This window comes from Alligator mississippiensis, chromosome 3, assembly GCF_030867095.1.
Source record: "Alligator mississippiensis isolate rAllMis1 chromosome 3, rAllMis1, whole genome shotgun sequence".
Taxonomy (NCBI): domain Eukaryota; kingdom Metazoa; phylum Chordata; order Crocodylia; family Alligatoridae; genus Alligator; species Alligator mississippiensis.
In genome coordinates this window covers 277,416,477-277,440,050 of record NC_081826.1, presented here as the reverse complement: position 1 = coordinate 277,440,050, position 23,574 = coordinate 277,416,477, and the positions used below count along the sequence as shown (strand labels likewise).

General features: G+C 46.3%; 1 protein-coding gene across 3 annotated transcripts in view; it reads right to left on the bottom strand.

Moving 5' to 3' along the window:
* The window catches only part of LIFR (LIF receptor subunit alpha), a 99,625-nt gene that overhangs the window by 33,602 nt on the left and 42,449 nt on the right, over positions 1–23,574 (bottom strand). For all 3 annotated transcript variants that reach the window (XM_019495964.2, XM_059725214.1, XM_014594123.3), the window contains exons 3-8: positions 19,253–19,376; positions 17,006–17,151; positions 12,147–12,310; positions 3,885–4,059; positions 3,245–3,514; positions 830–959 (exon numbers count right to left, since the gene is read on the bottom strand). In XM_019495964.2, the coding sequence (XP_019351509.1) occupies positions 830–959; positions 3,245–3,514; positions 3,885–4,059; positions 12,147–12,310; positions 17,006–17,151; positions 19,253–19,376 (1,009 nt within the window). The remainder of the gene's footprint in view (positions 1–829; positions 960–3,244; positions 3,515–3,884; positions 4,060–12,146; positions 12,311–17,005; positions 17,152–19,252; positions 19,377–23,574) is intronic.

Here is a 23,574-nt window from a genome sequence, read left to right as displayed (position 1 = left end):
GTCCCCACAACACTTTGGTCCCTGCTGCCTCTTGTTGTGTCCCCCCGCCCCCCATGTCTGCCCCCCCACCTCGACCCCCCCACACCCTTTCTTCTACCTGCCTCCAAACATAACAGCTTAGAACTTGTATTTTAGACTAAAGGCACCCCTCAGAAAATGACAGCCCTTAGTTTTCACTCATTTTTGAGTACATAAAAACGTCTGTGCATCTGGATCCAAGAATGCAATATGGAGCACAAGGCCATGTTATCTAGCCAGAGGACTTCCTCTCACAGGTCCAGATATTCAGCAGCAGGGATGTGGCAATTAACACTGGCACCACTCCCCTGCCACCAAATGTCTGGGTCGTTGAGGAGCCTGATGGGCTGGATGACACAGCTCCGGGGGCCAGATCTGGCCAACGGGACAGGAGTTGAGCTCCCCTGGTTTAGAGGATGGACCCTGATGCCAGTGTTAAGAGAACTGCAAGGTGTTTCATTAGTCAGTACTTACATAGTTAGTATTTATCCTGTTCATACCAGTTTTTCCTTGGGTTAAACATGTGTAGTAGCATTGATTTTACAATTGCTTTTTATTCTGGCCTGTGTCTTGTTCATATTTTAGGTTGTGGCTGTGTCTATTTTGTTTGAGTTTCTAATAAAAGCATGTATACAAATCACCTGTCCCCACTGTAGGATGCTCCAGGGCCTATTTAACAACCAACTCTAAACAGCGCAGAGTTCATGACTGAAATAAGTATGCAGAAGTACTTTAGGAAGTCTGTATCAGAATGCTCCCAATTCTAACTTTCTAACCATTTCTGTACTATTTCTGGACTAAATTGAATTACCTTTCAGATAAAATGTAGTTTGTTTGGCGTGATGCAAAGAGTTCAGTGGGTCTTCCTGGGTTCCAGGTGCATATTATTTTGTCCAAGGTGTGTGTTTCACAAGTCAGATTTTGTGGAATATCAGGGGGATCTGCCAAAAAGAAGGAAAGCAAGGAAATCAGCTTGCATTCTTACATAATCAGCCATAACGTAGAAAGCGGGACAATTTTCTGGAAATCATGTTCAGCAATTAATATTTTGTTTTTGCAGTACAGCATACACATACAGGCACCATTAAACCCCAAGCACATACATAATTTATTTACAGGATATACTTTAAAAAACATTAACAGTCCCAAATAACACTTGACTTTTACTGAACTACCAACTCACTTAATCACACGCACAGTAAATTTGTAGGATCTGGGCCTTGAACTGCTGGCATTGCACAGTTTCGCAAAAACATGTTTCAAAGTTTCCAAATTACGTGTTCTTTGAGACAATTTAAGAAAGTTCTCTTGTTACATGTCATTTTGTCAAGTGCAAGCCTCAATTCTACATAGAATCCACTTAACTGAAGCATTTCAAAGAAATGAACACCCAAGGACCTCATAAACCTCCTCCTCCCTGCCAAAATTTTTTTTGAGTATTATGTTAGCACACTTCATCCTCCTGGGCTGCTTTGTTAATACCATCCTTCATTTTCATTGAACACTGGTCTCTCAAACTCAGACCCCAGTACTTCAGCAACCACTTCTCTGACAAAAGGATTGACTGCCATTCTCTTCCCAGGGAAGTCTCTACAAAATGTCTTTCTGTAGTCAGCCCAGAAACCAGGAATAAAATCAAGAAAAAGGAGCTGATTGGAATGAGACAGTTCTCTCTTCAATATATCAGTTGTGTGCACTTTCCCCATAAGACAGGATGACATTTTCTCAGTGGCTGGTTTGGGAGGAAAGACCTTTGCACACAACTGTGAGTAATGAGAATCTCAGTTCACATTATGAGCAATTGCCAGATGAAAAGCATTTAGCTCACCAGAGCAGGTAACTTATCTGATAGACAGACATATTTAGACATACAGTTAAAGCAGATATCAAACATACCCTAATACACAGCTAGATCTTCTACCTTATTTTCCCTTCTCTTTCCCATACCAGAACAATGTATCCAAAAAATATTTGTCTCAGCCCCCCACTGACAACCATCCCCTAAAGTGAATAGCCCTGGCACCACAAGCAGGAGTTTGGAAAAAGTTGAAAATATCCAGTTTTTAAGAACAAGCACACCTGCAGACCCTGCTTGTGTTTCACGGGCACCATAGCGGGCCTCATGTGATCCACAGCCTGCATTTTTGTGCCCCTGACTTATATTTACAAGTAACAGTCCTATAGAAATGGAGGATATACAAGAATAAACCAAAAGATCAGATTAAAAAAAAAAAAGTTTCCAAAGAGTCACAATCAGTCATGAAATCCAGAGACCAAAATTCTAAGCACTTTTGATTGCTTTCCTGTCAGTTTTTTCTAATGTCATTGTGAAAATAACCTTTTCCTTCCAAAAATGGCAAGAAGTTGCATCACTGTGCTGTTGGAGGTGGTCTACAATATTTTTTAACTATGTATGTAGGAGATTTGAGGCTTGTATGCCTACACAGAGAATACAGTCAATAATCAAACATCATATGATCTTTTTCATCTGTTTTTCAAAAATAAATTATTTACCAAAAGAAATAAAGATTTTTAACCCTGGATTCTTTTACTATGATAAGGCCCAGAAAGCTCTTGCCCCAGGCAGGAAACTTCAAGATTCAACCTACCCCTCTGAACAGGTCAGGGTGCATTTTTGGCAGTAATGTAACATGACAGATCAGTAAATTAAAGGTTTAAATTTCTTCATCTCCCTTCACCCATCATGTGGGAGTCAAATCAAATTACACACATGAGAAATTCTACAAACTGGCAAGAAGAACAGGTATATACATAATCAATAAAGACTAAAGCTAATCTTCAAAAACTAATTTGCTGCCAAGCATTCTGGAAAGCAGCTTTGGTCATGTGATCCCAAAGAAGGAAAAGGTGGTCCTGAACAGCCAGGTTCTCATGCAGATCATCTTATGCTGATTCAGGCTCTTAGGCTGCAATGCCTTTAACTGAGCATTTGGGGAGTGCAAGTTGAGTAAGTGGAGATAAGCATGCATGGTTTTAAAGAACTCCAAGACAAACACTGCTGAAACCCAGGGACTGGGCCAAAACAGCAGTTTTAATGCAAGCCACAAATCCACGTTGGATTTCCTCAAGCTGATCAAGCCAACAAACATCTAGTTCAGTCACAGTCACAATATATATATATATGTATATATACACATACACACACACACACACACACACATATACATACACACACACACACACACACACACACACACATACTTACATCCTACAAATAAAACAGTTCCCTCCACGCCATATGGCAGCAGCGAACACCATATATTTGTCCCACTAGATTCTGAAGCGCTGACGTTCTGTACTTGGATTGCACTGCTCCATTCGCTGAGATGAAGAAGTGGATACGATTTTAATCCATATTTAATATGTTCTATTCTTTCATCTTCGTTGTGTAAGCAGCAAAATGTCATATTGGAACCAACTGGTACCACTTTGTCCTGAGGAAAAACCTTGGCAAAACTTAAATCAGGCACTTCTCCTAGCAAAGAGGAAAAAAGAAATTTTTTTTTTGTAGTTTTATGATATCCGATTAGTTTCTAATGCATTCAGCTGATCAGCATCCAATTTAAACACTGTTCAGGAACACTCAGGTTGGTATGTTCTGCATCCCTCCAGTAAAAGAAATAAAAGTTATTTTTAGTTGATTTTACCCACTCTCAGCCTGTTAGACTTCACCATCTTTAACTGATTTATTTATTAATTAATAAAAACATAGTCCTATGAGATCTACAACAATCCATCAACACTTTAAAATTCAAAGATAACATTTCCCATTCAATCTTTCTCTGGAATTTGGCAGATTTTAAAGATAATTAAATTCTTTCCAATAAGCAAGGGAATAAACTTACCAGGAACTGTTACAACTGGGCTCCATTCACTCCATTCCTTGTTACCACCGTAATTCATTTTATTTATATAACATCTGATCCTCACAGAGTGCGACACACACTCCAGGGGCATGTCTGATTTCCAGTTCCATGAAATAATAGTGTCTTTAGAAGTCAATTTTGAATGGTAGGTCACCTAAAAATGCAGTGGGAAAGCTTTATTTGACCTTGTTTTCCCTCCCAATGAAGATGGACACTACAGACACCTGTCAACAAACATGCACCTTCTTTCTGGTATAGCTATGAAGGCAAATTTCATTAAATAAATCACATATCAAAAAATCCAGAAAAGTGGTTTGATTATCCCATAGCGTAACTGAGGGGGTCGGGTGGGGTGGGGAGGGAAGGGGTGGAGGAAAGGGCACGAAAATAGCTGCTACCGTGGCAGTAGCCACACAGGCTACCTACACTGACATGGCAGCAGCCAGAACTGTCCTGTGCATCATGACTGCTCCAGTTGCAGAGCTGCCCAGCTACCTTTGGACTGTCCGAAACCTGGTAAGTTATTTAGTGGAACTATACAGACAAGAACCCAACCAGCCCAATCTTACCAGACTGTGACATCTTGAGCCTGGGTAATGGAAGTTCAGGATGGACAAGAAGAAGGATAGATTGCATTTCAGAAACACCAGTGCATACCCACATGGCCCAAGCAGTTGGAATTTTATGACCTTTCCAAATAAAATATTTCAATCCCAGGAAAATGTTGACTTTTGAATATTCATCTCTACAAATGTTTTATAAGTATCAACCCCTTCTCCTCATCCCTTATGTCACTCCCTTTGAGATTAGATTTTGAAAATGTTAAGTGAAATCCTGACCCTATGGACATCAATGGCAAAATTCCTGTGGACTTCCCATAGGGTCAGGATTTCAGCTCCCATCTACTCCTCCATGTTTGGGCATGCAGCACACCTTTGGATGCTCAAAAAAAAAAAAAAATCACAGAAAGGCAAATATCAGATCCTTACACAAATTCAATTGTTTTCTCTGTTATATATATATATATATAAAAAACGCACCTCATTACTCACTGACACATCCACTCGCATTCCACTAGGATGCACAAGAGGGGAACATAATCAAGCATTTGAGTCATGCTACCTATATCCAAGGAAGCAGAATTGGAGACCCAATCCTATGAACACTCGGGACACACAGTGGGACTGCTTGTGTAAGACGCTCTTTTTCTCAGGAAGCTTATGCAGCCAGAGCACAAGATTCACAAATATTAGGATGTAATTGAAAATGCAACAAAGGAAATTACGTTTTTTTATATTTTCTGCCATTATTATAAGAAACTAAATCTTATGGGCACTGTGACATGGATCTACTCAGCAATAATCTGTGAATATTGTATGCTGATGAGGTTACTGGGGTTTTTTATTGTTTAAATATGCTGGGTTAGTTTAATGCAAGGTTGTAAGGCAAAGCAAACTGACAGGTAACAGTCATTCAAGATAAGCCAGCCAGCCCGTTTAAAATTTGATGGTAACCACAGGACCATGGCAAAGTCACTGGCTCTGAGAAGTCTGATTTGGCTTCCTGTTCAGCTAAATACATTTATTTGGCCAAGTACGGTCAAAGCCCAGGAACTAACAAGAATTAACTGTGGCATATAAGGGGCTCTCTCTTGAGAAGGTAGTTGTTGAGGAGGTTTTAGCAGTTTACCCTCACACGTGTGTGTGTGTGTGTGTGTGTGTGTGTGTGTTTACTTAGAAATACATAAGATGACTCTGTATGTAAGATGACCTCCCTCAATAATTAGATTCCAAATAGGGAAGATTTCTAAAATTTGTTATCATTTTCTAGGAACAGAATCTAATTAGTGGAGGCTTGCCTTCAATTTGTCCCTCTCCCACTGCTACAGCAGGGAAAATAAATCTGGGGGGTCAGGTAGCTCCCTTGCCCTCTGCCCCAACATTTTGCCCCTGCAGACCCTTTCTTACCGTCACACCCTGCACTCCTTGAGCACATGGAAGTGAGAAGCAAAAATAAACATACCTGTATTAACCTGAATGTAAGAAAACTACTACATGTACCCATAGACTTGGTTCATTCAGAATTGATTCAGTGTACTTTTTTTGAACTTCTACAAGTTTTAACACAGGTAGTAGTCAGTCCATAAGCACACTTTTAAGCAGCACTTTTATACCTACTTGTATATAGTACAAACTATGCTTTTTTGGTTTTTTTGCAAAAATATTTACACATACACACACCCCTCTACAAACGTCTCATGACCAACACGGTTCATTCAACAGCCCAAAACTCTTTTACAGTTGTACCATTCTCATTCCCATTACAATAACTACATCATACACCCACACTCCCACATGCCTGTCACCATCCCCTTTAACCATCACAACCATGCAAAGAACTGTTTCAATGCCTCCTGTGTGCCTCCTTTCCATTAGCCCAAAGCCAAAAGGCTCATGTCTTACCATACAGTTCACTGGGCTGGCCCCCAGCACAGAGATAACAGCAGTTCAAGTCATGGTGACCCCATACTTCAACACTGCTCAATTATGTGTGTATTCCAGATACCCCAACAAAGGATCTATGTGCTAATTAGCCCCCGACTCAGGACTAGAACCAGGTGTTCCTGTCACAAGCCCTGGGATACTCCAAAAATTTATATGCAGAGAAGATACCAGGCAACCTGGTCTGACTCCACCTCATGGTGGGCAGGGCCACACTAATCATAGGCAACAGGCTGAGAGAGGGGCTGACAGAGGGATTTTAGATAAGCTGTTTGGGGCTCCATTTGGTGATGTTTGTCAGACATTAAGAAACAGGACTCATTGGAAATGGGAAAGAAAGGTATGGCCCAGTTGTGGGAGTGAAGAGGAAGTTTAAATGTATTAAATGTAGTGGATTACCATGACTTAAAAATGAGTCAGCACTAAGGGTGACTGAGCACTATGAGCACTACCATATATCTGATTTAGAAGGATTACACTAACCTATCCCAAAAAGTGGCATTAAGCCCAAGCAAATGGACTGTGCTAAAATGTTTCTGAGTGAACTCCAGACCTACTACTGGAAAGTGGTGGGAGAGGACAGGGGGGATGCAGCCAACTCCATATGGAAAAGGGACACCTAGCACAGGCTGTTCAAGTCTCCCTGGGAAGGGAAGTAGACAGGGAGAACAAAAGGGACAATGATGTAACCGAACCTGGAGACAGCAAGGAGGACAACAGGATCAGCAGCAGCGGAAGTGAAAGCAACCATCGACAGCGACAAGGACTGTGAATGAACTGAGAAGGGAAACCCCAACTCGGGGCCAGGACTAAGGGACTATGTTTGGGTTAGGGAAGGGCAGAGGGTGGATGCACGTAGGCGCAGGGGAGTGAGTATGGTTATTGTAATGGGTGCGCAGGTTTCTTCAGGTGGTTTTAAAAAGAAAAGGTGAGATGGAAGTCTATGATAGAGGATGTATATATCTCTATATCTATCTCTATACAGATCTATATCTCTATAAATATATAGATCTCTATATCTCTATAAATATATGGATTTATATCTAGATAGATATAAATATATAGATTTATCTCTCTATAAATATATATAGATATATTTTAATTTTTTTAAAATGGCCTTTTGGCTCAGAATGGAAATATTGTGACTACTAACTAAGGCAGTTTTCCCAGGGGCAGGGGTAACTGCTTTTCTGGCACGGGGTAGTACCTGGGTGGAGGTAATGTGTAGTTACCCTCCCACTTTCATTTCCAGTGGGAAGATCTTGGCTTTACGCCCACTTTATGGAACTGGAAGACTCCTCCCTAGCTTGTTCCTGCAGCTGTATGGCTGAGGGTAAGCAAAACCCGGGTGCATCCAAACCCTAAGCCTCTGGGCTTGGGCCTGCATGTAGGATGCCTGCCAAATGATTTGGAAACATCTGGAGCCCCAGGTGGAGGTGGAGGATATTTGTTGGTAGTAGAGTCATATAAGGTGCTTGAAAGACTCATGGATTTGGAATTGATTTAGCTTGGAACACTTTTTTTTTTTTTTTTTTTTAAAGAAAAAGGAATATATATTTTTGCAAAAAGCCTCCAAATGTGAGGATTTCAGCTATACAATGTATAGCAATAGGGGATTGCTCTTGGGCTTTCCCTCTAGCTTGCTCCTTAGGTCTTTTGGCTAGGTGCAAGTGAGACCAGGGGTCATCTAAACTCCAAGGCCTCCAGACTTGGGGTTCGTACATAGGATACCTGCCATGGATTTGGGAGGATCCAAAGCCCCAGACTGAGGAGCAGGGATCCTGGTCATCTCTGATTAAAAATTGCAAATTCTCTGATTAAAAACCCCAAATCTGTGATAAAAATTAAAGGCCCCCCCAGCACTGCTGGTGCCCCACACTCCCCTCCCACAGCCTCAACATCCATCCTGATGCCCCTCACAACAGCCCCCTAGACCCACAAACACAGAGATGCAGGCACAGAGGCACACAGACACTGACACCCACCCCACCAGGTAAGTGTGTGGGGGGGGGGGGAAGGGGCAGGGCAAAGGGAAGGTGCTGGGGGAGTAGATCAAGAAGGGGGGGAGTGTGCCCCCGTGTCCACTCCCAGGAGCAGGGCCGGGGGTGAAGGCAGAGGTGCTACTCTGAGGGCCACACGTGCTGGCTGGCCTCACAGGGGGTTCGCACATGGAGGTCGCCACCGCAAGTCTGCCACTGCACCCTGCACTACCACCCCACGGCCACCCGCACGGCTTTGTGGGCAAGTGGTGCAGGGTGTGGCAGCCCAATGGCAACCACCATGTGAGGACCACATATGTGCCACCCAGCCAGGGGGGTAGAAAGTGGGGCTTACATGCAGCGGCCACCACTGCACCGCTGCTTATGCCTCGTGACCGGCTGCACGTCTCCGCAGCAGTGCGGGGTGGTGGCAGAGGCTGTGTGCTCACTCGGGGTGCTATGCAGCCAAGCGCTGCCACCACGGAGCCATGCCCTTCTCCCCTGGATCCTAGAGGTAAGTCGGGCTTGGGGCTGTGCAGCAGGGCTGGGGAAGATGGTTGGGGGCTGGGGGAGCAGGGCCAGGGGATGAGAGTAGGGCCAGGGGGTGAAGACAGGGGTGCCTCTCTGCAGGGGGCTTTGCAGGCAAGCCACATAGTGTGAAGTGTGGTGGTGCCCCCCATGTGCGGGCTGCACACATGCTGCCTGGTTGGCTGCCCAGGGGAGGGGGAGCTTGCATGCGGCCAGCTGCACAGTTCCATGGCTGGTTCTGCAGAGTAGCGACGGATGGTGGCTGGAGGGGGGGGGCTTGCACGCGGCAGTTGCTGCCGCTTACCTATAGGGTCATGCCACCGGTGACAGCCGCCATCCACAAACCCTCTCACTGCTGCCACAGAGCCATGCCCAGAGCTGTGTGGCCAGCTGCAGGGCAGCAGTGGCACTGTGGGGGTGGCCGGGCGGCACGCAGCCATTCCCACCACCATCCTGTGCTGCCACCACACTGCTGCTGCCACCTGGCAGCTGGCTGCACAGCTCCGGGAATGGCTCCGAGGCGGCAGCGGCAGTGCGGGGAGGTTCTATACGCAGCGGCCATCTCCACTGGCATGGCCCCACAGGTAAGCAGCAGCGGCTGCTGCATACAGAGCCTCCCCACACCACTGCGGAGCCGTGCCCAGAGCTGTATGGCTGGCTACATGGTGGCAGCGTGGGGTGGTGGCAGTGTGCCTCACCCTGGCCCCATTCCTCGCTGTCGCTAGAGCCGGCCACGTAGCTGCACTGCCGGCTGCATGTGAGCCTCCCCCTCCCTCTCCCCTGGACATCCGGCCGGGCGGCATGCGTATGGCCCACTCATGGCAGGCAACACCACTCTGTGCTCCACATCGCTTGCCCGCAAAGCCCTCCACAGAGGGGCACCCCTACCCTCACCCCCTGGCCCTGCTCCCAGCTGAGGTGTGCTGCCTGGGGCCTGCAGCACCCCCCACTCCCTCAGCCCCCAACCACCTTCCACAGCCCCCAAGCTCTACTTACCTCCAGGCTCCAGCAGTGAAGGGCAAGTCTGAGCCTGAGACCACCCATAGTTGACTCAGAAGCCCAGGTCCCACCCTTCCCCCTCTCCCAGGGCTGGGGTTTTTCTGCCCTTTCTGCAATCAGCTCTTGCAGGCTGGAACTGTGCCAGCCTGCAAGAGCTCTTTGCAAAAGCGGAGAATCCACAGATTTCTCTGCTAAAAAGGGAAATCTGTGTTCCCCCGATAAAAACAGGGAATCCGTGTTTTTCTCTGTTTTTCAGTGAGAAAAAGAAAACCTGGATCCCTGCTGATGAGTCTAGGAGATAGGATACTTGCTGGTGGTAGCACCACACAGACTTGAACAACTGAGATCTTCTCAGTTAACAGAATTCAGAACTGATTTGGCTGATCTGGTCTGAGACATGAAATTTAAAAAATGTGGTAGGTTCCCATCAGCATCTTAGCCCTTTGGCCAAAATCAAACATTTCTGCCACTAAAGGGAAGGTGCCAGGGCTGGCTCTGGCCTTCCTGCTACCAACCTGGTACTGCAGTACCTCCCAGCCTGCTGCCAGTTCCCTATGGAGGTAACACCTGCCTTTTTTTTTTATTCCTCTAAGGGCCAACCCCCCCGCCCCAACAAAACAGCCTCCTATCAATATGCTTGCCCCAAATAGACCATATTTTTTTATAATCATGTTCAGGCTGTATTTAATCGACTTTATGGTTCGTTTCCATTATTGAGCACATGCTGCTCTTAAAAGTAATTTAATGATACAGAATGTACCAGTATTCTCTACCAAATCACCTTACCAGGGTTGTTTGACCCCAGCATTTTTTCCTGCCCATGGCAGGGGGTTGGACTCGATGATCTGTTCAGGTCCCTTCCGACCCTACTTACTATGAAACTATTTAGAAAGGTTTTCTTGTATGCAAGTGTAAGACAAGAGCCTTTCCTCCCCATCTTATATTTGAATAAATACAGTAAATCTACCTAGGCCACCATCTCAAGACAGTACAGCATTAGAAACACTGACTGTTTTAAAAAGCTTTTTCTTCTAAACACACCATTCTATTTGGTGAAAATACATTGTTTAAAGAAGACTGTCTGGTCACTATACTCCCTGTTGTTTAGACTGCTCCAGGAAAGGGTGCTAGAATCCATCAGGCCTGTCCAGTAACCATAGTGCAGCAGCCTATTGCCAGCTGTACAAGCAAAAGGATTGCAGAACTTCATCAGTGGAGTTATGTGTGTTAGACCTGAGACCATTTCAAATAACTGAACTAAGCTCCAAGTGGCAGAATGCTGTAGCCATACTAAGAAGGAGAATTTACAGGTGAGAGGAGAAAGAGATAAAAGACTTTTAAAATCAATAGTGCAACTGGGCACATAACTCAAAATGGAATCAGAAGTACTTGCCCTGGAGCATGGCCAGATGAACCCAAACTCAGGGCCAGACCCTGCTCCACCTTCTAGGCACCCAAGAGTGACTGCATTCCACCCTGGTCAAGTTTCCAAAAATCCATTATTGGAGCATTTTACAAAAATAAATGCATCTTAGCTTTAAAATTGAGGTCACACTTAGACACCTAAGGAGGTAGAGTTGGATCTGGCCCCAAAAAATCAGGGTCAGTGCCTATTCTGAAAAGGTAAATAATTAACCAAGAAGAACCTCTCTTCTTCAGACATTTATTTCTGCCAATGACAGGGCTTCAAATGAGCTTCTTTGATCAGTTAAACCTACCAGCACTGAGCAGCACCACCTATCTGTGTATTTATAAAGCATTCTTTCCATTACCATCCTAGCAACACTGGCCTGTTTGGTCTCACACATTCAGAGTTCTGCGCCTACAACAAAACTGATACTCCACTCCTTGGACAGAGACTAGGAAAGGACCAAACCATGCCTACATAAACTGACTGACTTTGAAGGGCTACAGAGACAACTGACAGCAAGTCAAGCCCCAAATGTTAGGCAGGGAGGACACAAAGCAGAGTCATTAAAACCCAACTTTTATTCTTATGTCAACAATAAAATTAAAACAATAACAAAAATCCCCCACATTTCTAAATGGAAGCCCTCTAAAACTGAAGAAGTTACTCTTTTCTCCCACTTTACATTATTTCTACTGCTCTGATATCTTTACAAAAATAAAATTACATGAGTAATATCCACCTATAGCACAGTTCCAACTTTTAAAGGGACTTCCTCAAAAATAAAGAAGAAAAGCATATGTATTATCATAAAAACAGGACTTACTTGTGCCACTCTCTCCAATGTTTCTTTACGCAGAACCTCAATCTGCCAGGTGGCATCTAAATCAAATGGGAAGGCTGAGCCACCGTCCTTCCACTTCAAATATAACATCTCAGTCGAAAAGTCAGGAGTCAGACTAAGAATTTGTGGGGTGACTGGAATGAATGCTTGAAAAACAAACAAACAAAAAAGTCCACCAAGTCATTAGTTAACAGTATCAGCAATACAGTGTCCACAGGTGCTTAATAATTGCATCTCTTGAGTCTGAGCTGGCTTGTAGCCATACCAACATGTGGTTTGATCTCAATAATTAAGCTGAGTGGTGACATGTCATTACTTGAATGGGAAAGTTCACAGAAAAACACAGGTGCTACAATAGCAATGCCGGTGACTCAGTAGTTAGTATTTTTTCTCTTCCTATGTTGGGGTTAAGCAAATATGCCAAGTGTGGTTATTTTTCTCCCCACACTGCACTTTAACACACACTTTTACCTACTTTCTGTTAATGACAGACTATGGCAATTTTTCATCCATCCTAGTACCTCTTCTTTTGTTTCTGTGAAATCCCTTCCAATGAAGTTGTGATAGGATAGGTTTTATCTAACCACACATTTTTCCAAAGCTTTGGAAAGTAGTAATGCTACACTACAAAGCTGCCAGGTTTGTTAAATAGTACTGTACTCTTAAAAGCGCTGTTCTCCAGAAGAAAAGAAACATTAAAGTCTTATAATGCTTTCTGTAAAACGTAAACACTGTTAATAACTAAAAGTTGGGAAAATTACTTTGCAATCACTTCCCCTGGTGCTTTCAATGCCAACATTCCTAAACATTAAAAATGGCAGAGATCACAGGAGCAGATGAGTCTTCCAAGCCAGTGTAAACTAAGACTATGTAGGAGCGTATTATATACTATGCTATATACTGTATACAGTATTAGCATGGGAGTCAGGCTATCCCTGGAGGATGCTAGCAGATGGTAGGGGAAAGCAAGATGAACCAATAAAGCAAATGATGATTAGAACCAGATGATTAGACATGAGAACCAGGGAAGAACAGAGCTACTAATTGTAAAGTGAGAGTACTGAGACAAATCAAGTTAAAAAAATAGAGACTACCAATACTGGCTATAGGACTATGTGAACTATTGCATTTGATGAAGTAGGTTGTTGCCTATAAAAGCTCATGACCCCCTGAACCAGTTAGTTTTTAAAGCAGGGGTGGGCAAAGTCTGGCCTGTGAGCTGGATACTGCCTGCAGCAGACTCCATTTCCCAGCAGCCCCTGAAGTGGCAGCTCCATCTGGCTGCTGCCATTGGACCCAACCCCACTGCCTGGGCACCCCGACCTGTCTGCCCCACACCCACCGCCAAGGGTGGGGCCTGTCTTGGCAGGGCACGTGACCAGATGGGTGGGATGGGGCCGTGGCTGGGAGCAAGACAGGTGGGCCAGGGCCAGGACCTTGGGGCAGTATCCAGCACAGGGCTGGGGCTTGGGCAGAGCCACGATCTGCTGTGTACATGCCCCTGCGACAAGCACAGGTTCCACAGGCAGGGGTGTGCAGGGAGCGGATCACAGCTCTGCTGTGGCATGGTGTAGTCACCACCCCAAAATCCTGGCTCCTTCCCTAGCCCAAGAGCCCACCCAGCACACGCGGCTCTCAGCTGGTCACCACGAAGACCCCACGAGTGCGAGGCCATGATAGTGTGGGGCCGGGAACAGGGCCAGGGCCGAGCCCTGGTTCTGCAGCCCCGTGCTGTCATGGCCATGCATTCCTGTGGTTTCCATGAAGGCTGGGAGCCATGTGGGCAGGGGGCTGCTGGGAAATGAAGCCTGGTCACTGGTTGGACCTATCATTTTGCCCACCCCTGCTCTAACGGGACCACACTGACCCTCCTACCGACTTCAGACTAACAGGGTTAGCCACCTCTGTGACAGTTAGGCTGCTAACAGCTGTTCTCCTGACATATAATGTGCACCCCAATTTTTTCCAGCTGGTTTTGGGGGGGGGGAAAGGTACGTGTCACATGAATAAGAAAACACAGTGAATGCACAAAGCAAAATGGCATAAATGTGGTTGTCTGAGAACTCAAGAGATGTCCTTCACTAGCACATGGCAAGATTATATTATCCATGTTAAACACGTTCACATAAATTCATTGACATTAGGGGCTGGAAGGGACCTTGCAAGATCATTAACTCCAGCCCCTCTGCCATAGACAGGAAGTCTGTTGTAGTCAAATGACCCCTGCAAGATAAGCATCCAAATGCCATTTGAACGAGTCCAGAGTAGGTGCTTGCACCACCTTTCAGGGGAGTCTGTTCCATGAAATGGATGAGCTCAGTAAGAGTACGAGTGTAGCAGGGCACTTGGGGTGCCTGCCAGATTAAGAAGTCAGGCAACCTGTGGGGATGCCAGCAGGCGCAGGCCAGGCTAATGAGGAGTCAGCAGACCCAAGACACCGGCAGGTGAGGGTAGGCCTGATAGAGGGAGTCACCTGACTCCAGAGGAGGGCTGGGTTTGGAGCAGGTATAAGCCCAGGCCCCGAGAGAAGCCTGGCAGTAACATCTTAGAGTCCTCCTAAGAGAACACCACCCTCGCAGGAGGACTGCAGCTCTGAAGCACCAGCCCAGAGAGGACACCTGAAGCAGCCTGGAGGATTGGGGGCTGGAGGAGGTTCCTAGGGACCCAGGCTGGGGTCCAAGTGAACCCAGATCAAGGGGCTTAGTGCAAAAGATCTATTGTGTGGCCTGGGGAAGCCCAGACGGAGGAGCCCAGCACAGGAGACCTGTTAAGGGGCCTGAGAGAGTGGACATGTGAGTGAGTGTGGGCTGGCAGGCTGGAAAACTGACCCCAGCAGAATCCTGCTGTCTGTCAATGGGGCCAGGGCCCAGGGAGGGGCCAAAGCCAAAGATGGCCACAGCAGTAGACTGCCAGGGCTAGCAAGGGGGCCACTTCTTAACTGGCCTGAGACAGGGACAGGGCCTAGGACAGGTCAAAGGTCCAAGTGGGGCCACTGCTAGAGAGGAAGGGGGATCAGGTGCTTGCAGCCCAGAGGGAGGATGGCCATGCTGGAGCTATCTGAAGAGTAGGTGAGCCCAGGAGAGAGGTGGAGGAGGGAGCAACCAAGAGAATCTTGCTGGCCTGCCAATGGGGCCAGGACCCCAGGAGAGGCCAAAGACTGGAGGTAGCCTCATGGTAGGAGCCAGAGAGGAGTCCTCAACTGGTCCAAGGTGGGGCCAGGGTCTAGGAGAGGCCACTGCCAGAGAGGAAGGGGTCAGAGAAACTGAGGCCCAGAACGAGGACAGCTGGGACAAGGCCACCAGATGTAAAGAAGGGTCTGAGACAGCACCAAGACCAGGGGGCCCAGGAAAGGCAGGGGCAGAGGAAGAGAGAGCTGGGGCCAAGGGAGTCTGGAGGAGTAACATCAGAAAGGGACCAAAGAGCATGTAGCCATGGTTGTTGGACAGGGACAGCATGGTTTTGGGGAGGGAGGCCAGGACCTAAACTGGTCCTGGGTATGACTGAAAACTGCACCCTACTGGGGTTTAGGGTCACAGCGGGGTATGGCAGCCCAAAGGGTGACTGAGTGAGGAACTGATGGGCCTTGAGACTCAAGTGGGGCTGTGAGAGAGACCAAGCAGTCTGAGGGCCCAGAAGAGGGCTGTGCGAAAGACTGAGGGTCTGGGGCATGAGGTCCAAGTGCAGGCATGTAACAAAGAACATCCACAATGATGCCATCTGCGAGGAATGGGGCATGGTGTAGGGTAGGTACAGAGCCATGCAATTAGCTCGTAAGGCAGCAGACCACAGCCACCAAGTGGTCATTAGAACAAGGCCAGGCCTGGGAAACCCTGAGGCAGCCTCCCTTTTATGATCATAAAAGACATCAAGGTGTGGCAGGCAAGTGAAAGGGAGACTGCTCCCAGAGCAAGCAGGGTAAAAGGAATTTTCAGGGCCTTCCAAGGGCTTGTGAACACCCCTGGGGATGCTACCATGCTACAATGAGACACACAAGTGTTTGACAGATTCCCATCCCACATCTTTTTGGCAGTAGCGTAACTGAGGAGGGGAGAAGGGTTGCAAAAACATCTGCCACTGCAGCTGGTGCAGTGCTACCTGGGGCAGGGAGCTGCCCTGTTACAGCTCTACTTTCTGTAACCTCCAATGACAGTTCCACAATAAATGGATGAGTCTTGCTGTCCTGTACAACAAAGGTTGCACGCCTGTGAGACAGGATGGCCAGTGGAGACTGAAGAGAAGCTGGGGAGATGACTTTGTAGGAAAGAAAAAGCAGCTCAGCAGCTCAGTTTTGGAGCTATGAAAACTCACCCCCCTGCTACATGCAAGAGAAACAAAGGAAGATATTATTTCCCTTAAAATGTGGTGAGAGAGTGGGGATGGAGCCTAAACAAGGATTGCTCCAGAAATGTAAAAGCCCAAGAGGTGAGAATTGAGTGATTATTTTAGTGTAGTTTTCCCTACACTACACTAACCCAAACAAATGAACCCAAGTGAACAAAGTGTTGTAACTACTGCTATTTAACTACCTACTGGGCTGCCAAGACATGCCTTCTAGCTCAGTTCTGAACTTCTGTTGTATCAATAATTTTCAGTAAAAATTATTTAAGATGCACCGGCAATTAAAATGCATCTCACTATCTATCCTATTGTCTTGCCCATTCTCTCCAATATTTTCCTGCTTTCTTCCCACCCATCCCCCCCACACTTAGAGGCAGGATCCTGCATGTCAACAGCAGTAGCTCTTTGCACAGAGAAACTCTGCCAAATAAACAAAGACATTTCCTAAATATTTTTAGCTAAATGTTAGTATGAAGACATTTATATTTAAACTTGATACTTACAAACATTTTTCTCAGGCAGTATGAATGTTGTCGTAGCTAAAGGAGTTCCAGAAGCATTTAGTGTGGTTATCTTTATGGTGGTGGAGCCATGCACAATTGGAATATCTGCACTTTTTTCCTTATTTTTATTACATACTAGAAGGCCACTGAAATGATTAGACAAGAATTAGACAAGTGTTTCATGAATTCAGAAGTTGGAGAGTTCTCTAAAGCCAATGCTGTAAAACTTAAAAAATCCAATATAATCTCAAAACAGAAATGGTGCAGGGTGAGCCAAATTTCAAAAGAATTAAGGTTTGAATTGGCTTTGGAAATGTTAAACGTGGATAAGCCTTTCGTATTTTTTCAGAAAATAATAAGACTCTAATGGCATACTTTGTGTGAGATGTACTGTACAGCATTTGACTATGAGAAGGGGAGAATCATAACAAAATAGAGAAGCAAAAAAACCCCCCAAATGAAACAAAAAATGATGTTTTATCCAACATGCAATTCCAACTATTTATTAATCTCAAAGCAATATTCCCTCTAACATCAGAAAAATCAGGCTGTTCTCCCCACTGTGTTCTATGGCTTCTTTTTGCTTTTCTCATAGATTTCTGCAAGGGGAGAATGGGTGCTGAAAGAATTTTCATCCCCATCAAGGAACAAATCTCTTCTTAAGCAGTGCATGAAAAGGTAAGTTCTTTGGTGCAGGGATATTCTGTGTTTGCTTAGGGCTCAGGATAACGGGGTGCTCACCTCTATATGACTGGGGCAGGTAAGCTATATGAATATTAATAATATAAAGGATGACTTGAATCTCTTGACTCATTATCCTTCACTGTACAATTGGAAAGGAAAGAGCTTTGGAAAAGCTCAGATTTCCTCCTTGGCAGGGGTGGGAAGTGGTAAAGAGAGCAATGCCAGAATTCCTGCCAAGAGACTATTATTATCTTAAGAACCTGGAACTTTCTCCTTTTGAAGCAGTTCAAACCTAGGACTAGGTTAATTTTGGGACTCATCCCAGAGTCCATGCTTGGTAAGACCAGTATGGCCTGCTTTGTTTCAAGTCCTGAGAAGGACTGACCTCCTATGTTCAGACATATCTCCAGAGAAATTTTGACTCCGAGGGTTGCAGTAAGAACATTAAGTTCCTTCCACTGGCAGGGCTCCTCACAGATAAGCCCCCACTCTTGTCTTCCTGAACCATCCAGCCTATTCTGCCATGCTTAAGGAGGATAGAATAAACTGACAAGCAGTAGCTCATTTAGTGGTCCCAAAACTGGAAGATCACTGAACTGCCACTCTCTGCATGACTACATAACTGGAGGCAGAAAACCTGTGTGGGTGGAAGGAGTACAGCCAAGCCCTGGAGCCCAAAGGACAAGTCTGAGCTGCTTTTGGTATTTCCAGGAAAAAAGAGACAAAGCATAAGATATCTGGACTTGAGGAAAGGAGTCTATATCCAGAAAAGACTTAAAAATCATCTCTAGTACAGGACAAATACTTGGCAGATTCTGAACCATGAGTTCCACATGTAATTCTAATTAATGAGACTTTTTTTTTTTTTTTTTAATTTTCAACATAGTATTCCTTAAAAATCTCAACTGGATTTCATTCCAGACAAGCCCTTTCAACTGTGATGCATTTTAGACTTCCCCCAATAAAACTGTCGTCTTCAAGTGGGTTCAATATTTCAATCGATTAAAAACAAACTCCAAATAACCCTCCACACCCCCCTAAGTAAAATCTCTCTCTCAAGTGAGCGAGACCACTGACAGGCTTTTCTGAGCGATGACACGCAAACACTTGACAGATTTTTGTTAGCCATAATCCAAGTTTTCAAAACATGTTTTTCTTCATATGAATCTTAACACATATAATGGCCCTCTGTTCTCTGGCACAAAACAGCAGGAGTTGTTTCCTTAAACTATCATTTCTTTTTTGGACAAAGCCAGTTATGAAGCTATGCCTCTGAGATTTTAAAGCACAGACTAGATGACCACACAGAGAACTTGGAAGTGAGGAAAGTGAGAATGCCCAACCTGGTGAAAAGTATAGGGGATAATATTCTGGTATGAAAATTATTGTTGTGCAGAAGTACTTTGCCAGGTGAGGTATTGTGTCCCGGCCTGATTTAGAACTGCTCTACCACAAAGGTACTACCCAAATACAACAGATTGTTTCTCAGAGCACATCTGCCAAACTGCTACAGAAGCCTTCAAGAAAAAAAATGTAATTATTAAACAGATATGAAATTATTACCTGTTTTCATAACAGAATTCATAAGACTGTCCAAGGTTTGTACTGGAGAAGGCATCCCAAGAACAGGTCATTATATTGAAATCATGTGTTATACATCTCAGAGTCTGAGGTGCTTCTGAATAACCTGAAATTGTAATTTCCATATCAGTTAATAACAAGGCTGTCTAACAGGCAGCCCATGGGCTGCATGCAACCTGCACGGGTTAAGTTGCTCCTCTCTCACCCAGCAGCTGCAAGTTGCATAGCAGATAGAGCCTCCAGGTTTCTCCCTCCCTCCACCAGCTACAGCCTCCTGCCCTCACCCTAGTGGGTGGGGCAGTACAGTACAGCATGGGGGAACTGGAGTTGAAGCCAGACTGCATGGTGTGCGTGTGCACGCACGTGCGGGCGGGTGTGCGTGCGGGCGTCCAGGGATGCCCATAAGAGCACAATGCAGAACTGTGGGCAGGGGTGAGGAGGGAGGGAATCATGCCTGTATGGGTACAGTAAAGTATGGGGGGAAGCACATATTGAACAAGGGGAGGGGGGCATCTGTGTGGCCTGTGGCTCACCTGATACAGCCTATGTGGCATGTGAATCCTGCTCGTGTGGCCCTCAGAGGCTTACAAGTCAGACAACCCTGAGTTACAGTATTATGATTCAATGTTGTACTCCACAATTGAAGCTACTGTCAAGTATAAACCCTTAAGAGTTGCTTCATCCTTAAACATTCACAATGTTTTAAAATTTTTTACATATAGTATGGCACAGTCTGCAGCCAAGATTATCATAGATTACCTATGATCTTTGATGCCACCTCACCTGATATACCTTAAAACCACTTAATTTTTGGAGACTACCAAAAGATTGAGGTCACTTTTGAAAAACTTGGCTAAAGACTCTACTATACTGTACCAGTTAATTAGTCAATGGGGTTATACTAAAGCAAGGGTGTCAACGATACGACCCCTGAAGCCCTATCAACCAGCCCATGATGCTGCCCATTGTTCTTAGAGTGGACCCACACGCAAGGCCAAATTGGGCTGTGTGCTGCACACAGTGTCTGTGCGGAGCTGGTCCAGGATGTTGGATCTAGCATGCAGAGCTGATCTGCAGACCCAATCCAGCCCATGGACTGGTTCCATACCATTCATCTGGCCTGTGGGGCAAGACAAGTTTGAAACCCACGTACTAGAGGACTGGTATACTACTGCAGTGGTTAGCAACCAGTTGATCTCAATTGACTGGTCGATCATGGAGCCTCTGACAGTCTATCAGAGGCTCCACAATCAGGAGTGGCAGGACATGTGTGGCTGGGTTGAGCCATGTCCCCTGCCTCCCAGGCTGGGCTGGGTGAGTGGGGTCAGAGCCTGGGCGGCTTGTCCAGGAGGTAGGAGCTGGGGTGAGGGGCAGTAGATCCTGGGATAACCTCTACTTACAAAAAGTGATCTTCACCATAAGAGGTTGGAGACCACTGTACTACTGGGTCCATGCCCTTAGTGTGCACATCTTCTATGATGGAAGATATAGAGTAGATTCTTCAAGTCTGATTGCAGATTTGACCATAAATCCTCCCCTTCCATGTTTTACATATGCAAATAGGTGATGTTCGCTAGTTTAGTTTGGCATTTGAGTTGATTTGGTTTCTAATGGAGCAAGACTTCAGAAAAGCTAACTTCAGTGTGCTCAGGAGATTAGCTAGTGAAGCATTAAAGCTTAAGAGCACTGGCGAAATGGGGGTTCAGGAAGGGTGGTCGTTCCTCCAGGGAGTGATCCTATGGGTGCAGATAGAGATAATCCCATTGTGCATAAAAGGGGGAAAAGGGACCAAGAAACCCTCTTGGCTGAACAGGGAAGTCCTGGAATGCCCAAGGGCAAAGAAAGAAGTATACAAGCTGTGGAAATAGGGGGTAGCTACCAAGGAGGAGTATACTTTCTTGGCTCGCACTTGCAGGGAATCAGTTAGGAAGGCCAAAGCAGGATTAGAACTTAGGCTGGCGACAAAAACTAAGGACAACAAAAAGTCCTTCTTTGGGTATATAGGAAGCAAAAGGAAGGCGCAGGGTAGCATAGGACCCCTACAGGATAAACTATGGCAATTGGTGACAGAGAGGGGGGACAAAGATGAGCTCTTCAATGAGTTCTTTGCATCTGTATTCCTAGACACAGACCAAGACAAATCTCCCAACTGGATCACAGACAGACACAGGAGGGACACCAGCCCACTAATTGTTAGCGCAGACTTAGTGAAGGGGCCCTTGGAGGGGCTGGATGTGTTCAAATCAGCAGGCCTGGGTAAACTTCATCCAAGGGTGCTGAAGGAATTGGCCAGTGTCATAGCAGAGCTATGATGCATGACTGTTCGAGCACTCATGGTGCTCCAGTTAGGTCCCAAAGGACTGGAAAAGGGCCAATGTGGTCCCTATTTTCCAGAAGGGGAGGAGGGAGGAACTGGGAAACTATAGGCCAGTTAGTCTCACCTCTATCCTTGGGAAAACTCTGGAAAAAATCATTAAGGATCACATTTGTGGGAGCCCAACAGGGGAAATAATGCTGAAAGGAAGTCAGCATGGGTTCACTGCAGGTAGATCCTGCCTGACTAACTTTGTTTCTTTTTACAACCAGGTCACAAAATGCTTAGACACAGGAGTCGAGGTAGATGTCATCTACCTGGACTTTAAGAAGGCCTTCGATACGGTATCTCATTCTGTTCTCGTAAATAAACTGACAAGCAAGTGCAAAGTGCTGCACCTGGGCAAAAAGACCCACCAACACACTTACAGGCTGGGGGATGACCTTCTCAGCAGCACAGCAGTGGAAAGGGATCTTGGAGTCAGAGTTGACTCCAAGATGAACATGAGTCATCAATGCGATAAAGTCATCAACAAGGCTAACCGCACTTTATCCAGCATTAGGAGATTCATGACGAACAGGTCCAGGGAGGTGATGCTTCCCCTCTATGCAGCACTAGTCAGACCACAGCTGGAGTACTGTGTCCAGTTTTGGGTGCCACACTTCAAGAGGGATGTGGAGAATCTTGAGAGGGTTCAGAGGAGGCCACTCGTATGGTCAGAGGCCTGCAGACAAGGCCCTACGAGGAGAGAGTAAGGGACCTGGATCTCTTCAGCCTTCTTAAGAGAAGGCCGAGAGGTGATCTTGTGGCTGCCTATAAATTCATCACGGGAGGGCAGCAGGGAATAGGAGATGCTGTATTTACTAGGGCACCCCGTGGAGTAATTAGGAGCAATGGCCACAAATTGACAGAGAGCAGATTTAGTTTGGACATTAGAAAGAACTTCTTCATGGTAAGGGGTGCCAGAATCTGGAATAGGCCTCCAAGGGAGCTGGTGCTCTCCCCTACCCTGGGGGTCTGCAAGAGGAGACTGGACAAGCACCTGGCCAGGGTCATCTGACCCCAGCGCTCTTTCCTGCCCAGGGCAGGGGGTCAGGCTCAATGACCAAGGTCCCTTCTGACCCTAACATCTATGAATCTAAGAAAAGACCCAAACCCTAGAGACACTGAGTAATGTCAATTCCCCTTGATGTCTTATTATGAGGTTGGTGAAAGATCAGCATATTACAAAATTAAGTTACACCTGTGCATTTTGATGTAATAAATTCTTAGGACCTACTGCAAAAAGATGGCCATATCCAGCCTGCCAACTGATTCTATCTGGTCCATGGGCAGGTGGCATAGGCAGCAGCTCTGGCTCTGGCCTCTGCTGGTGCTGTAGGGGATGCTGGGTGGAAGCAGCTCCGCCAACCTGCCCACCCAGCTCTGTGCAGCAGGCCCTGGGCGGGCTCTAGCCCCCACTTAGTCTAGGTCAGTGGCACCCTAACTGCCTGTGCCTTGGAGCTGGTGGGAGTTGCCCCAGGTGCTAGGACCATGTGATGGGCACTCTGCACCTCCGCCCAGAGGAGGCAGAGCTTTCCTGGCACCTCCTCGTAGGTAAAGCCCTGGGTTGGCCCCACCTCCCATCTTGCCCCATGCAGTGCTACAAGCCGGCCCAGGCAGGTGCCACCTCCCAAATGCAGCCAGCACGACTCCTATCCTGTTGTTGTCCCCAGCACCGTAGGGCTGGGACTCCTTCTGGGGAAAGGGGGACCCCTGGGCTATGGGTGGGTGCAGTCTGCATAGCCATGGCAGGGATCTGGGGGAGGCTGGAGGGGGCATCCCTGGGCTTTGCGGGAGCAAGTGTGGATGGGAAAGGATGAAGGACAGGCAGGTCTGAGGTGCAGGTGACTCAAAGGGTGTGTCAGGGTGCAGGCTGAGGCAGGAGTTCCTTTGTGATATGTGGGGTGGCTAGGTTGTGGCAGGGCTCTGCTGGGGGTGCACGTGTCCT